The sequence below is a fragment of the Diaporthe amygdali genome (assembly GCF_026229845.1).
Source record: "Diaporthe amygdali strain CAA958 chromosome Unknown NODE_15_length_991109_cov_64_707514, whole genome shotgun sequence".
NCBI classification, from domain to species: domain Eukaryota; kingdom Fungi; phylum Ascomycota; class Sordariomycetes; order Diaporthales; family Diaporthaceae; genus Diaporthe; species Diaporthe amygdali.
Window position 1 is genome coordinate 876422 of NW_026517035.1, and position 16498 is coordinate 892919.

At 54.2% G+C, this 16498-nt stretch overlaps 5 protein-coding genes across 5 annotated transcripts; 1 reads left to right on the forward strand and 4 right to left on the reverse strand.

Moving 5' to 3' along the window:
* Positions 1–462: 462 nt before the first annotated feature.
* J7T55_010005 (uncharacterized protein) lies at positions 463–2844 on the reverse strand (the record flags this gene model as incomplete). The annotated part of the gene is made up of 4 exons (XM_053143979.1): positions 463–1493; positions 1668–1823; positions 1916–2643; positions 2834–2844. The coding sequence occupies 4 exons, from the start codon at positions 2842–2844 to the stop codon at positions 463–465; spliced, it is 1926 nt and encodes a 641-aa protein (XP_052993523.1).
* A 3518-nt stretch (positions 2845–6362) lies between these two features.
* On the forward strand, positions 6363–7501 carry J7T55_010006 (ABC transporter; the record flags this gene model as incomplete). Its single annotated transcript, XM_053143980.1, has 2 exons — positions 6363–6952; positions 7006–7501. 2 exons carry the CDS (start codon positions 6363–6365, stop codon positions 7499–7501), a joined length of 1086 nt encoding a protein of 361 aa, XP_052993524.1.
* A 1779-nt stretch (positions 7502–9280) lies between these two features.
* Positions 9281–10893, reverse strand: J7T55_010007 (uncharacterized protein; the record flags this gene model as incomplete). Its single annotated transcript, XM_053143981.1, has 4 exons — positions 9281–9717; positions 9940–10369; positions 10423–10748; positions 10881–10893. The coding sequence occupies 4 exons, from the start codon at positions 10891–10893 to the stop codon at positions 9281–9283; spliced, it is 1206 nt and encodes a 401-aa protein (XP_052993525.1).
* A 1041-nt stretch (positions 10894–11934) lies between these two features.
* Positions 11935–13865, reverse strand: J7T55_010008 (uncharacterized protein; the record flags this gene model as incomplete). The annotated part of the gene is made up of 5 exons (XM_053143982.1): positions 11935–12006; positions 12060–12484; positions 12541–13282; positions 13354–13643; positions 13751–13865. 5 exons carry the CDS (start codon positions 13863–13865, stop codon positions 11935–11937), a joined length of 1644 nt encoding a protein of 547 aa, XP_052993526.1.
* A 1164-nt stretch (positions 13866–15029) lies between these two features.
* Positions 15030–16388, reverse strand: J7T55_010009 (uncharacterized protein; the record flags this gene model as incomplete). The annotated part of the gene is made up of 4 exons (XM_053143983.1): positions 15030–15551; positions 15617–16178; positions 16232–16236; positions 16290–16388. 4 exons carry the CDS (start codon positions 16386–16388, stop codon positions 15030–15032), a joined length of 1188 nt encoding a protein of 395 aa, XP_052993527.1.
* Positions 16389–16498: the final 110 nt, after the last annotated feature.

Consider the following 16498-nt stretch of genomic DNA (forward strand, 5'->3'; position numbering starts at 1 on the left):
ACGCCACTCGACCACTATACATGTGTACTCACTGCTGGCGCGGGGAATCGGACTGCGTCGTTTATGAAAGCCTGCGACAGTGACTTCCTTTCCAGGGCAGAAGCTTGAGGTGAGACACCACATGCCTCCCTGACTCACATCTGCACTGTGTCTCGGTCGATGGGGCCTGGCTGGGTTACTAGTTTCCGCCAAGATGGTCACACCGGCGGAAGAATATGAACTTCCACTGTACGGTCTAACGGCTGTCACTGGTCATGGAAAGCTCCGCGAGACATACAGGCCGACTCACGTTGACACTATTCATTGAGAAGATAGACAATTGCGCTCCTAGAAAGATGGACACCGCTATGCAGCAATAAGACAATCTCACTTTGCGTCTCTATGTTTAGTCTACCAGATTTTCTCTATGCCTGAGAGAGATACGCACGCTATCACAAACAAAATCAACCGGCGTTGGTCGCCTCAATGGTTATCCCTAGGGGCAGGTTGCACCTGAGCCACGCGCTGGAACTGCACAGCACGCTTCAGCACCATCCCCTCGCTCAATCCTCCGACCTCGCGCCGGAAGATATCCTGCCACGGCGTCTGACTCGGCGGGCCATGGTACCCACCTTTCGCCTCGAGCTCCGCGCGCCTCGCCTTGAGCTCCCCCTCCGGCAGCAGGATATCGACCCTCCGCGCGTTGAGGTCGACCCGGACACGGTCGCCGTCCCGCAGCAGCGCGAGGTTCCCCCCATCTGCCGCCTCAGGCGTGGCGTTCAGGATCGACGGCGACCCGGACGTGCCGCTCTGGCGCCCGTCGCCGATGCACGGCAGGTCCTTGACGCCCTGCTTCAGCAGGCGCGCCGGCGCGTGCATGTTGACCACCTCGGCGGCGCCGGGGTAGCCGAGGGGTCCGACGCCGCGCATCACCAGGATGGTGTGGCGGTCGATGCCGCCGGCTGCTGAGACCGCCTCCAGGCGCGCGTGGTAGTCCTCAGGCCCGTCGAACACGGCGACGCGGCTCTCGAAGGCGTTGGGGTCGTGCGGGTCCGAGAGGAACTCTGCGCGGAACTCGGGCGAGATGACGGATGTCTTCATGATGGCCGAGTCGAACAGCGTGCCTGTCATGTGGAGGAAGCCCGCGTTTTCCTTGAGCGGGCTGGCGAACGGCTTGATTGTGCGACGGTCCCAGGTCAGCTTGCCGCGGACATTCTTCTCTGTGCTTTTGCCGCTGCACGTGAGGGCGTCTGGGTGTGGGAGTCTCCCTGCCTCGAGGAGCTCGGCTAGGATGGCTGATAGGCCGCCCGCGCGGTAGTAGTCCTCGCTGAGCATCTCTCCCGCTGGCTGCATATTGAGGAGCAGGGGGACGGTGAACCCCAGTCGGTCCCAGTCATCGAGGTCTAGAGGCACTCCTGCATGCTTTGCAACGGCGTTGAGATGGATAGGTGCATTAGTGCTGCCGCCGATAGCGGTATTGGCTACAATCGCATTCTCGAAGGCTTGTCGTGTCACTGATATGGCGGTTAGCATTAGTGAGACATACTCATTTATTGTGAGGGGAGTGCATAGAATGGCAGACTAGGATTCAGCGGATGTGTCTGTCAAAAAGGGGGCTCGGAATATTCCGCACCAATGAACGATGTGGATTTGGCGAAAGACGAATAGTTTAGAGTACTATGACTTACTGATATCACACGGTTTGAGATCCTCGTGAACCATCTCAACAATTCGAGTGCCTGTCTTGTAGGCCATCTGTGAACGCTCTCGATACGGCGCTGGGATTGCTGCTGAGCCGGGAAGAGCCATGCCCAAAGCTTCAGCAAGGGCATTCATGGTGGATGCTTAGTTGGTTTTGGAGTTAGCCATCTGCCCACAATCAGAGTGTAGAACATAAGTGTATGTTGAGTAACGGATATAAAAATCAGAAACTCACCTGTGCCCATGGTGTTGCAATGACCAGGCGAAGGAGTTCCGCTCGCAACCATGTCGCCCACCTCGTCATCCGCGATATACCCCGCCGCATGTAGCTCACGAGCTTGCCACACGACTGATCCCGAGCCGACCCTCTGTCCATTCACCCAGCCGTTCAGCATGGGCCCAACGTTGAGACAGATCGCGGGGATGTTGACAGTTGCAGCCGCCATGAGGCACGCCGGAGTCGTCTTGTCACAACCCGTAAGCAGCACCACGCCGTCGAAGGGGTAAGCGTGCATGAGCTCCACCAGCCCCAGGTAGGCGAGGTTGCGGTCGAGGGTCGCCGTGGGCCTCCGCGTGCTTTCTTGGATAGGGTGCATCGGGAACTCGAAAGCGATCCCGCCGGCGGACCGGATGCCCTCACGCACGCGCTTGGCCAGCTCAATGTGATGACGGTTGCACGGGGCGATATCGCTCCCAGACTGGGCGATACCGACAATGGGCTTGCCAGACGTCAGTTCCTCCTTGGTCAGTCCCGAGTTGAGGTAGCGCTCGATGTAGAGGGCGCTCATGGTGAGGTCGTCCTTGCGAGTGAACCAATTTGCCGAGCGCAGCTTCGGCTTGGGTCTTTCCGACTTGTTCTTCCCCTGGAGCTTCGCCAGCTTCGCCTCCACCTCCTTGGTCCTCGTCCGCAGTTCCGACAGCTCCTTCTCGTAGTCCTCGATGTCGGTCGGGTTGCAGTCGTTGCTGCAACCCCCGCAAGGCGCGTCACATCCCATGACTGTTCTGTCGCTCACCGTATCGGATAGAAATTCAAGCCTCGATTGTTCTCACGTCGCACGATCGCGACTGAGCCTAGGGATGGTTGGTCCTCCGCAGTTCTCACCGCAGCCCGGACTCTCCAAGATTTTAAACCTCCCGTGAGACTCCGACTCACTTCCGCAGCATGTCACTGCTTGGTGAGGTTGGCTGGTTCCCGTCTGCATTGGCCCTCTCAACGGCGGGCAGTGACTGGGCGAGGCAATTGAGGCAGCTGATGATGTGAAAGGTCGTCTGGCTCCGTCGATTCAGTTCGAGCAGTCGTCATTGGATGCGGTGAGTGATTTCGCGGTGAAGTCGGATCAACATGAGCCAAGCCGTTATAAACTCGGCTCTAGCCTCCGGCGCCGGCGGGGGTTCGGCCTGCATAATATCGTATCTCAACCTGGACAATGTGGGTCGCCGTTAGCAGGTATAATGCTGCCCGGGTATCGTGGACTAATCTCATAGGCATGAAACGCGTGCAGGGTTTTATCAGCAAACACTAAAAAGCCAATGGAAGAGCGCAGCTCCAACTCTGAGCTTGTTTCTGGTCAAATCAACCCTCACCGGCTCGTGCCTCACCAATTCATTGCCTATCTTTTCCATACATTATCATCTTCCCGACCGCATGACGTGGAATCGCCCCACTATGAGACAAACGCCAATGCCAGAGCAGGCTTGAGACAACGAGACGAGCCCATTGAACTCAGTGCAGAACGGGAAAATCTTGGGAAGGCCTGATCATGCATGCGTTGGGTTGAGCTTGGACTTCAGGCTTTGAAAAAGCAATGAGAAGGTTTGATTCTTCCCGCGAAGAAGAAAAGCGGCATTGACGGAATGACAATAGGAGCACCTAGCGACGAGAAACTCAATCTGATTGTCAGGACTCAGTCTAGTCGGATTTGTCCACATGCCGTCGTTGCTTCTTTTGGCGATTGTGTTCAACGTTCAACAGTCTCATGCAGCCCTTATCCTCCACTGATGAAGGTCTTTGAGCTAGTTGAGAGTCAGGTGAATGGTATTGTGGGGATGTCCCATGAAGACATTCTAAGAAAAGGGAAGCAAAGTGCACGGCTCTCATCACCAAAGACATTGAACCATTGAGGTCAGTTGCCAATGAGCAAGCGAGATGCTCCATTCCCATTGAAATGGAATTAGACTGCAATCCGCCGCACCTCTTACAATGACAATCTCGTCACGCCACTCGGCCATTCCTCAACAGAGCAACTTCTGGCTCAGTCTTTTCGCTTGACACGCGAATGATGACATCTCAGCCAGCATCTTCGCGAGTATGACGAGAGGATGAGGTTGATCTCGACGTTCCCAACTCGAGTTGCCAGGCACTTGCCGCAATAGTCACCATGCAGACGTCGAGAATATGAAGTGTGAGGGCCAGAGATTTCAAGATCTGCGCCGACCATCTGTTGACGAGAGACAAGCAGCTGTGTGGCAACGAGAGGTGCAAGCGACAGAAATATAATGAGAAATTCGAGCAAGGAGCCAGCACACAGGTATACGGCGTGTGAACACATACAGAAAAGATCGCCACATGCACCGATACCGCCCATGCCAACGACTCGTCCAAAACCCGCAGCAAAGACATTCTCTAACGGCAGGGCCATCCGATCAGGGCAACAGACACCCCTTAATAGAAAGTGCCGTTGCGCCTTTTCCATATCCAAGCTCGTGCTGGCATCATGTCACAGGTATCTGCTGTTTGTTCGAGGGCACCTCGAGTCGTGACGATATCAGCGGTAGTCTCATATGATCTTGATGGTCGGCGATTGTGGACGGGACATTTCTACTCGAGGAAAGTGACATCCGTATGGCTGTGTCGTCTCTCTGGGGTCTTCGGCAAATCTCCGAGCGAAAATAATGGAGTGATAGTCGCATCTGGCCAAGTCCAGAGCCGGATTGCGGCACGGTCGAACACTTATTGTCCTCTGGGCCTAAACCTCCTGACATAGAACGTGCCCTGACATGTACTGAACAGATGGCTCAGAGAGATATTCGAAAGAAACATAATGAAGACGACCGGCGAAATCTCCACGCCGGATGCCTTGTCTTAGCAGCTGGACTAGATACTTAAACACTTTAATTCAAGAGTGATACAGCTGTCATCTTCGGGAATACCCGTTAGGGCTGGTAGGGAAGATCATCACCTACCTAGGAAGGAGGTTGTTTACTGCAGCAGCTCGACTGTCTTCCTCCTTGCAACGTATGTTTGTCTGCAACGTCCAAGACAGATCGCGATGACCATGTCTTAGTTGGACAGGGCAGCTATATTTTGTTCTATGGAGCATCGCGTTCAATGCCACTGTGATCGCGAGCTCAAGAAGATGCATGTGAGCCCCCGGGGCCTCCGATGCCACGGTCCATTCGCTTGCGGGGTCTGTTCTTAATCCGTCTCCCGCGCGCCTGCATGAATAGGTCCTAGTATCGACTAGGTATGCCCGGCACGCCAGTTCCTTGGTGGATCTTTCGCTCCTGCTCGTGCAAACTGGTGCTGGCAGGAAGGAGATTTTCAGGAACATTTAGCGATTTTGATTACTTGTCAATAAACGATCGCATGTAAGATGCCTTGGGTGTTCACCCTCGAAACTCTCATCTCATGTCGATTGGCTTCCCTAGGGGGCTGGCTAAGTATACTAGTTGGAGTAGATAGACGGACAGCCTTACAATGTTTCAAAATCTAGAGCAGTCTTCCTTGCCCAAGTCCAGGTACCCAGACTTCCAGCAAATGATCAGGGGACAAGGATGACTCGTTGCTTACGCCATTAGACGGACTTTTGCCATATGCAGTATCTAAGTTGAGATTTTCCCACACTATTTCAAAGTAAACAATGTATCCAGTACCATAGTGGATTTGTCAGGGAGGCAGGCGGGTTGGGCGATCACCCCACAATTTGGTAAACGACGTAGTAACGATGCACATGTGAGTGCTGGGAAGGTTTTGCGCCACACCATGGCAGCTGGATCAGACAGGCGGCCTGAGGCCGGCATCCCCCGTTTACGCGTAATTGTTCGTGGTGGAAACAGGTTTAGTCCAACCTTCCGCCATTCTGGACACCAGCATGAAAGGGGTATCTCCCGTGCATTTCAAAGCAATTCGAGTCATGACAGATGTGCTTACCCACCGGACCAACATCCGATGAACCAGAACAGACCGGTGATGCTTCCCAAGGTGGAGATGCGAGATTGAGGCTTAGGGGTGATCGGCTAGGATACTACAGGGCCATGGATAAGGTATCATCCGGGCGAATACCCAAAGCAGAGTGCCATGCAATGTGGAAGTTTATGTCACTTAAGCTTATCGATGATATACCCACTCTTTGTTTTCTTATGTTGCAATAAACTGGAAACCTGACCAATGCTGAGTGATGAGGATCGCTCCGGTACTCCATCGCGACGTTCGCGCCGCGAGGCGATGCTTTTCTAGGTCCACTGAAGGACGTGGCCAGGTAAGGGGCTGGACTGTTGGTATGTTGTCAACTGGTCTAGTTGTCCAAGGAAGAAGGAGATAGAAAGGGAGAATCTTATACATATAAGCCAGCAGGTTTCCTTCTCCCTGATTAAGGAAGGATCTCACTCGTGCCCAGTCATCCTCAGATCTTGTCCAACAAATTGATCGGCTCCTCCCTGGCTGTATTCGCTCTTTTGACAAAATGTTTCCTCAGATCCTAGCCCTCGCCCTGGCGACAGGAGCCTTGGCCGACAGTCTCCTCTCGTTTCCTGTTGCTCCTGTCATAGAGAACCGCACAATCGATGAGATCTACAAGGCTGCGCTCGCCGAGGGAGGCACCGTCACCGTCTGGGCCGGCGGTGATGAGAAGAACCAACAGAACTCCCTGAAGCAGGCTTTCGAGGCTGCTTTCCCCGGCATAACGATGAACGTCACCGTTGACGTCTCTAAGTATCACGACGGGAAGATCGACCAGCAGCTGGATTCCGGAAACGTCTTCGTGGATGCTACTTATCTCCAGACGCTTCACGACTTCCCCCGCTGGGCCCAGCAAGGATCTCTTCTCAACTATGCGCCCGTTGGCTTTGACCAGATCCACCCAGCTTTTAAGTCGACGGATGCTTCGTGGTACGGCCTGTTCTTCATCCAGTGGGGAATTTCCTACAACAGTGCCAAGATCCCTGGTATCGACATCGCCGAATATCCTGATTTCCTCCAGGAAGGCCTGAAGGACAAGTTGGTCTTGACATACCCCAACGACGATGACGCAGTTCTGTTCCAATTCTACCTCATGTAAGCATTTGTCTTTTAAACATGTTCCGTTCCGTTCTAACGCAAGAACCCAGCATGAAACAATACGGAGAAGCCTGGTTCGACAAGCTCTTGGATCTGAACCCAAGATGGGTCCGCGGCACGCAAACCCCAAGAACCATCCTCGGAGCCGCCAACGCCACCGAGGCGGCGACCTTCACGTCGTCTGTCTCACCCGCCGGCTCGAGCAACGGGAGCACCACCATCACCGCGTTCCCCGAGAAGGGCCAGTTCGTGTCCTGGGCGCAGACCGGCGCCATCCTCAAGGGCGCGCCCCACCCCGAGTCGGCCAAGCTGCTGTTCAACTGGTTGCTGTCGCCCGAGCACCAGGCGTCCGGCTGGAGCGTGCGCAAGGACATCCCCCTCCCAGATAACTTCCCGTACCCGGACATCTGGCACATGAACGGCACCAACCCGACGTCCTTCAAGGAGTTCATGCTGGACCGCCCCAACGTCGAGAGGCTCAAGTTGTTCTTTGAGGACAAGATCGGCACCGCTCAGGGCCTGAGCCCCCTGATTGATGACTTGTAAAGGTAACGAGCTTCGCCTGCCAAGTGTCCCGAAAATCATTCAGGAGACTAGCTTGTGTGTTACAGACATGTCTCTTTTTCATCTGTATATATTCATGTAAATATCGAGAAGAGCGTTCGGAATGCAAGCGATGTCACCGTCCGTCATCGTCACTGAAGAAATCGTCGTCATTGACATTGACTCGAGCGAAACAATATGTTTAAGTTTCGGTAGGGACGACCTGTCACTGTGAGATCTGAGATCGAACTTTATGCTCTGCCAAACTCTATCATCTCATGACATTTGGACCATCCGGAACACCCAAAACCCACCCAAGACGCCGTACCAAACCGTGAAAGATTCCTTGCACACCCTTGAGATAAAACCCAACCCATTCCAACCCCAGCGTATGGATTCTTTGACGTGCTCAAGTCAAAGCCATGTCCATCAGCAACAGATCTCGCAAAGCGCGAAGCAACAACACGCAGCCAAGAGAACCTCGCAGAGGCCACCCCTTCCACCACCCCTGGTATTCGGCTCATCCTCCTCAGGCGATTGCTGTGATATACCAAAAGGATTCTGTCGGGAGTAGCTGTCCTTGGGAGGACTTGCTGGCGGTGAGTCGCTATCTGGGACGGTCGAGCAGGGGCGTTCTGGCAGATAGCCGGCAGGCGGTGTCACAGGCATCGGTGACTTCTCCATGACTCGACTCGGCGACAAGCAGCTCCCTGCGAGCTCGGTGTGGACCATGTTGAGATAAGTGAAGGAATTTTTTCCGTTTGTTTGTTTGATTGCGATGCGACAAAATAGGCTGTGCCGACAGCGATAACGACAACGACAACGACGTGGAGTACTTGGAACACTGGGAATATCACCGGTTACCCGCGAGATCCAAGGAACATCAGTAGTTGGAAAATAAGCGGGCCACGATATTTATTCTGCAGTAGAGGCTGATCCCATAGGCCCGTTGTTGCTGCTAAAAGCAGTTCGCTGATAGAGCGTAAGCAAGCATTTTTCGATACATCTGATGTGCATGGAGGAACGGCCTGCAACGGCAGGATTCAGCTGCGCCGTGGGGAGCGCTCACGGATTTGGACCTGAAACAGCTCTCTTTTCCAACCCGTGCTAAAATTGGGGATCGCGCTGATCCGCCAACAACCACGGCAAAAAATAAGCTGGCCTGTGGGACATCGACGAGGTGCAGGCGTGGCCTCTCCCATGGGCCTCTTTGGGCTGCACAAGGGCGGCGTATGAAGTCATCTGTATCAGACAACGGATCTGCACATTTCCGTATATACGAGCGTTGGTCGCGAGCTCACCAATACAATTTTATTCCTGGTTTGAATGACGTCCATGGTCATGATGAGCGCCGCTATGATTTATGTTCAACCGTCAAGCCGGGCATCTCTCCTCACCAGCAGCAGAAGAATTACAACTCTTTGGGTTACCTGGCTTGAATTGTGAGAATCATGACACATCAGACGAGGACATGACTGTACGAGATCAAAATCTTATTCACAATGAAATCATGTAAGGCGAGGTTTCAATGTGTTTTTGAAGGGTTGTATTAGGTTGTATTAATGTCAATGGTTACGAACAATATGATCTATCCAATCTGGAGTCTCTGAATCGCCGAGAACTGCCATTCGTACGCATTGCAGCCTATAGTGACATCCGAGTCCATCTTCCATCGGTCTCTAGGGCACCTGCGCCCCAGGCGAAGAGCGTGACGGGTGATCATCTGAGATACAACGCCCTATGCCTAATGAACATACTCCTGTCACATTGCCATAAGTCCTTTCACGCATCAGACTGACCGGCTGGTGAGCCCGGACTCCACATGGACTGTCGTCTCGGCGGCGAGGGGCTCTTACGTGGCGGACACCACAGCCCGCGTGTGTTCTGAGGCGTCGGTATTCCGTTACGGAGAGTCTTGGCGGCGTTTTCATGAGTTCTCGGCCTTCCACTTTCATCTGTGGGGGCTTTCAGCTCAACGGCGCCCAGCGGCCTCGAGCGTTGGGCACTTGCGGACGATTGAGAAACCTTTGATGACGTGTTCCGTGTCACAGTTGCTTTCTCGAGAGCTTGATCGGCGGAATCAGCAGTAGGGGCCGAATTTTCGCCTTTCATGTGGCTATACTCCACGTGTGTCGGAGAACTTGCCAGAGCAGAGTGCGAAATCTGACTCCCAGGACCCAGCCCCGAATATGTGCATACTGCACCGAGAGGAGGGTTTGCTGTCGACACATCCTCGTCAGATGCTTCAAGAATGTTCTCAGGAGTGCGGATATCTGAGAATCGGCTGCTTGTCTTTCTTTGTCGGCGACTTCCGTGCACAGCGGACTCTGTCATGCTGCTGCCAGACCTCGTGGTTCTTCCCACAGACAGTGGATTTCTTGGAGTTAAGGACGTCTCTAAGGCACCGCTTGTGGTATTCATTCGTGAAGATGACTTCTCACCTGATGTCAAGCTCTTCATTGCAGGAGAATTTGGAGGCACGCCGCAGGCTGACGACTGTCCACTGCCAAGTATTTCGGAGCTTCGGTTCGAGACTGGACGATTCGTCAATCTGTCGAGCTCACCGGTGGCGAGCATCAGGCTCGCTGTTGCCAAAGGGTCGAGCGTACTCCTCCACGAGCCAGGCTGGGACTGTGCGCCCACAAGCACCTGTCCTTCATTCGGAGGTAAAGCGTTGAAGAGAGGAGTTGATTCTGCCGATGACATGCACACCGAGGAATGCCTACCATTGCGTCGACGTCGCCTTGAACTCGAGTCAAAGGAGAAGTCACCATATCGTCGCGATTGGAACGTCTTTGAGATCCTGTCCATTATGGAGTGCTGCATAGCCATGTTCGAACGATCCTCTAGGGCAGATCTTTGAGACGCTACCTGGTTTTGTTGTTTGTCAGTACTGCGAATGAAGGCAATATAGGACGATGTACCTCAGACGGCGCCTCATATGATGAGGGCGTGTGGCAAAAAGCAGGCGAGGGAGAGAGGTCACTCATCCCCCTTGAAGAATCCTTGTGCTGGAAGTTCCGCAATGCGCCTAGGATGCCACGCGGCGTGCTCTTGACAGATGACTCTCCACTTTTGTTGCAATTGTAATCTGGGAAAGACTGACCAGTTTCGACGGCGTCATCTGCAGTGTGAGACTGTTCCTTCCTCGACACCTCTGATGTGTGCAGGCGCTTGATGGGCTTCCTGGGTTGTAAGCCATCTCGACGTAGGGCATGGTCGATGGACTCGAGTCTTCGGTCAAGATCCTCTGATGGACAATGTTCATGGGAGAACGACAATGTCGTTGGAGTAGACCGAGGTCGTGCCCACACTCGGACTGGATTAGTCGACTCTAGGCTCATGTATCCGTCTGTACTATTATGAATTGTTGTTGCGTCACCATAAGGCACCATCGATGATCCAGTTTGATGTTGTAAGGCTGTCTTTGAGACTGCGTGCAGCTCCAGGTTATCCGGATGATGAATGTTACGACTGCAGGCAACGCCACAGCAGCGATGTATGCCGCCTATTTGCCGAACCGGGTCAGCCATGCAGCCACTCAAGAGCTGGATAGCGGCGAGGTTGGCCAGGAAATCATTGTCTCGGTGATGGTAAGGAGACACGCACGACTCCGACTGGTTGCGACGGCCAGACCGGGCAGTGCGCGAGCGGTTGTCTGTATTAGTACGTCTCGTAGTGATGCTTGCGAGTGGAGGAAGTGAGTGATACGGCGGAGGCGCATCACCAGAGAAGCCTTCAGACGAGCCAGCCGGTGGACAGCGTCGACAGCAATGATGACGGTTAAGTAGTGGGCGTGTGCCGGGTGCCTGTTGAGTGGTAGAAATGCAGGGCCCCGTCGAACCGCGATGTGTTCCCAAGCTCAAACCTTGGGCGTTCAAGGGCTGCATCATCATCTTGAGTTAAGGGCAAGACGATAGTTGGTAGATAAACGGGTGGTGAGTAGGTGGTACTGAATACTGTGCCGGAATTTCTGATGATGATCGAGTATTATACTGTAAAGAGCGGGTAAGAGGAGAACAAGGAGTCAATATGTTGGTGTGGTTGAGGAACAAGGAAAGGATTCTGTCAACAAAAGCGAAGACGCGAAACTTTTGAAGACATGCTTCAACTGGCTGAAGGCTCCTTCCTTTTGGCAACCAGTACCGCTCCGGCCCGTACACTCGAATAGAGCGTTCTCTTGTTAAAGGAAGTACCTAGGTACCTAGAGAAGTGGAAACACCGCAAACGCCTGAAAACAAGAGAACTGACGACGGCACCAGAGGCCTATGTGTAAAAGATATGTTTCTTTCTCTAATCCAAAGTGTATCAATACATATGTCATAAAACTCCTCGAAGCCTAAAGCTCCCGAGTGGTTCACTAGTCACAGCTTCATGCCGCCCAACACCTAGCGAGCCTCATGCCCTGCCCCCAACACCCGATATATCGACCATCTCTACAATTTCATGCCCCCCAACATCTTCGCCACCCTCATGGATTGTCTCATCGACAAATCTAGCATAATCTCCTGTTTTTTTCGCGTTAGACCTTTCTATGAGGCAAGTTAGGAATTTTTCTTACCTCGGAACCGCCAGGAATGGCATACGCCCTGACATCTCGGTACAGCCTCTCGACCTTGCCGCCCTGGCCGCCACGCGAGTAGGACAGGCCGCCGAAGATCTGCGAGGCCTCGCGGGCGCAGAACTCGAAGGTGACGGTGGACTGGGCCTTTAGGCCGGCGATGGGGCCGCCCAGGCGCAGCATCGCCTCGGTCTCGCCCATCTTCTCGCACTGGTAGATCAGGTTCTCGAGCCAGTTGTACGACGCCTCGATCTGCCGCGCCATGTGCGCCAGCTTCAGCCGGATCACGGGGTGCTCTATCAGCTTCTTGCCGAACGTCTTGCGCTTGTTGGCGTACTTGACCGACTCCTCGAAGCACACCCTCGAGAAGCGCAGGCACTGGATGATGATGCCGATACGCTCGTGGTTGAAGTTGGTCATAATGACTGCGATGGCTGTTAGCTGGCTGCGGGTTAGTGGAGTGAATGAGTTGGTGGTGTACCTCTGAAGCCCTGGTTCTCCTTGCCCAGAAGGTTCTCAACTGGCACCTTGACATCCTCAAATGTGATGTACGTTGTGCCTGAAGACCAGACACCCTGGCAGTCCATCCTCCTCGTCGACACACCGCCGGCCTCCCTCTCGATAAGCAAGAGAGAAACACCGTTCATGCCTGGGCCACCCGTCCGCACTGCAGTCGTGAAGTAGTCAGACCAGATACCGTTGGTGATCCACTTCTTCTCGCCGTTGACAATGTAGTGCTTGCCGTCCTCGCTCAGCTTGGCCTCGCATGTCAGGTTGGCAACGTCACTGCCCGCATCTGGCTCAGTAATGGCCAAGCAAATGCGCTTGTCGCCATTCAGAATCCCAGGCAGGATCCGATCCTTGAGGGCCTTCTTGCCAAACTTGACTAGTGGCGGGCAGCCAATGCCGAAACCGCCGATGACGTTCCAGACGAAACCGCCAGAGCCGGCGCGCGAGAGCTCATCGGTGAGGAGCATCTCGTGGAAGAGATCCCATTGCTCAGGCGCAACGGACTTGATCTTGTTCTCGGTGTAGTCGCTCTGAAAGGCTGTCCCGAGCAGACCAGCCAGGTAGCCCCGGCGGCCCATCTCCTTGTAGATCTCGGGTGGGACCTCCTTCTTCTCGTCCCACTCGGTGACATTGGGCTCGATCTCGTTCTCGACCCATTCGCGGACCTCGGCTCGGAGGGCGGTGTGGGACTCGTTGAAATAGGGAGAGTGGAACTACATCACGCCAGCGTCAGCGATGAACACGCCCTGGGCAGACGAGTCGAGAGCAGAGGGAGAGCACTCACTCCTTGGTACCAACTTGGGTCGGAGAAGGGGATCTGAGCACCGAATGGCTCCAGAGCCTCGGCTTCTTCCTGGCCCTTGGGGGTGACGGGCTTCTTCGCGGGAGCGGCGGCCTTGGGCGCGGCAACAGGCATGGGCTCTGCGGCAGGCTTCGCCTCTACTTTTGGCTTGCTGTCGAGGCTGCCAACCTGAAGTTGCCCCTTGTACTTCTTCAGGATACCCTCGTTGTGATATTTCCAGAACTGCTTGGAGGCATCCTTGCCGGCTACTCTTTGGAGGATCTTCTTGCCGCCTGAATCTTGTGGTTAGAAGTGGTCTTCGAGCGGGGCGAGAGGAGTGCGAAAGAAGTGTAGCCGGTGCGCCGAGGCTGCACTGTGCCTTATCAACCAAAAGCCTTACCTGGGTGGTCATCTTGAAACTTTGTCAGGTCATAAACATCTTCATCGACAATGATCCAGAGAGAGTCAGGCGTCTTGTGCGACGCGACGTCGTTGGCGCTGAATGTCTTTGACATTTTGAAGGACGGTGCTATCGAAGGTAAGGGAAGAAAGAGGTGGAATCACTCAATAACGTTGTCGAAAAGTAGACCGAGGACGAAGACAGTGATCACCAGGGAAACGAAGAAAAGAGTGGCCCGGGAGAGAGTTGTCAGACAGCTTGCTTAGTCTCTTGCATTCCTGTTAAAAGGGAGCGGCCAGAGTGTCGGCTATGGGAGAAGGCAGGAATCACATGCTCGGGAAACGAGTAAAGGAACGCAGCAGCGCCAGCGTCAGAGAAGTCGGGCCACGAGGACAATCCTTGGACCCCTGCCCACCCCACACAAATCCCATTCATCGTTGGTCTACTTAGCTAACTCGTAGTCTAGTCGTATCGTGCCACGCCGTGGGGCAACTCGGAGGAAATCTGGGGAACCTTGGAACTTGGAAAGAGGACTGCAACGGGGAGTTCGTTCTGGTACCCATTTTCGCTTCTAGCGGCGGCAGGCTGCGCAGGTGTGTAGCACCAATGCAGCTCTCAGATTTTAGACAGTGTCATGTGCTCTTTTGTCTTTTCTCCTTCGAGAAACTCGTCCCTGTCCCGTTGTTTTGGGACGAGCTGGCATGTGAAAGCCTGAGTGACCAAGCTGACATCATGGACAACCTTGGGTGGCTCGGCCAATGGTGCGAGACATGATTCGCATCGACTGGGCTCGCTTGGGGCCGAAAGGGGCAAGAGCCGAGGCTGAACCCACAGAGATGTGCGCTTCCCTGACCCACTCACTCCCCCGGACTAAACATTTCCGACCAGGGCAGCTGAGCGTCGCCGACAAGGTTCCATGTTGTCCAACGTCGCAATGCTGCAATGTCGCCCGGTCTGTCAGGTCGATTATAGTTAGAGCAGACTGTTCAGACGGACGACTCTCGGTCCAATGCCATGATGAATGTAATTTGCAGTTCTTAATTGGAAGCTCCCTTTGCTGCTCCAGCCATACCTGCCGCCCCTCAATACATTGGCTCTGGATCCCTTCCCAGACCCGTTTTCCGATGATAAACTCCGATAGCAACGCCAGCCCCTTGGTAAGGAAAAATCCCTCGGTATCAGTGAAAAGAAATCATGCAGAGTAGCAAATTGCCGCAAATGGCCATCACACCAGCCTCTAGACAATGTATGCCCGCTTCGGTATCTGTTCTTGCTGCACTTAAGCAGTACCACGAGGCTTGGCCTTGGCCTTGGCCTTCTCCTTCTTCTCCTCTTTGAGCTTCTTCCTCTTCTCCTCGTTCTTCTCCTCCAGCTTGCGCTTGTGCGCCTTCTGCTCCTCCGCTGTCTTGGGTACGGGCTTGAAGAAACCCTCCAGACGGCTCTGCTGCGAGCTCTTGAGGTCCTTCTCCAGTCTGAGTGCGCCGGACCGCACACGGTCCTCCGAGAAACCCTTCTCGTTGACCAGGAACTGAACCAGACCATCCACATCCGGCTTATCCCATTTGAAGTCGCAGAGCGGGTCCTCGGCTGACCGCACGTCAGGCTCGAAGAAGAGGTCACGCGCGTCCAGGTACGGCCAGTCGTCGGGAATGGTGTACTTGCCCTTCTTGTCGTTCTTGATCGATTCGACAATCTTCTCGAGGCTACCGTGCTCGCGGACCAATTTCAGCGCAGTGTGGGGTCCGATCTTGGGAATGGGGTCAAGGTAGTCGCAGCCGAGGAGGATACACAGGTCGACAAACTGGAAACGGTAAACGTAAGCATGGAGTAGATAGTATATTGAGAGGAGCTTTGATGGGCACCTACCTGTTTGCGGTCCATGTTCAGTCCATCCAGGACCTTGTCAAGGTGGATCTCTTGGATAGGCTCCTTGCGCTGCTCACTGAAGGTAAGGTGGCGCAGTAGGATCGGAGTGTTGAAGCAGAGGGTGTCCATGTCCTCACTGGCGGCCGCGTAGACCTTACCTGCTCGCGCCAGTACAGCGCATTGCGCCTCGGCTTCAGTCGGCGCGATCAGGAATGGGATGCCCATGAGCTTCAACAGGCGTTGGCACTCGGCATTGTGCTCCTTGGTCACGCGGACAGTCCGTCGCGAGAACTTCTCCACGTCCTCTGCTGTACCGGTCTCTTTGGCCTCCTCCAGGCCCTCGTTGGCCTCCTGCTTCCGCTGGTATCGCCGCGCGAGCTCGCCTGACTTCAGCTTTGGTGGGGCGCCATCGAAGACGTAGAGAGGTTTGATGCCGTTGTCGCAGATTCGTAGGGTTCGATAGAACATGCCCATAAGGTGCGAGGTGGTCTCACCCTCCTCGTTCATGAGTTGTTGGCCATCGGATCGGACTGCAATGAGGAATGAGTAGATGCTCATGGACCTGTGACAATTGTCAGCGCAGGCAGTGCACGTTCTGGTAATCAATTTTCGTACGCATCCTGCAGATACAATCAGCCATGAAATCAGTAGAAAGGAATGAATCAAAGCTTACAATTGCGACTTTGCGACCGAATTGGTTCTTGATCTCGCCCTCCTTTATGGCGTCGGGCGCCTCCTCCTTGATGATGGAGAAGAGCTGCTTGATTCCCATCCTGGCAGATTTCGATGTCTCTTCTCTTGTAGTATGGTTGAGTGATCGAATTCTCTGCTCAAGCAGGCGATAGGAATGTATGCTACGAAAAGGGAGAGAGGTTTTGAAAA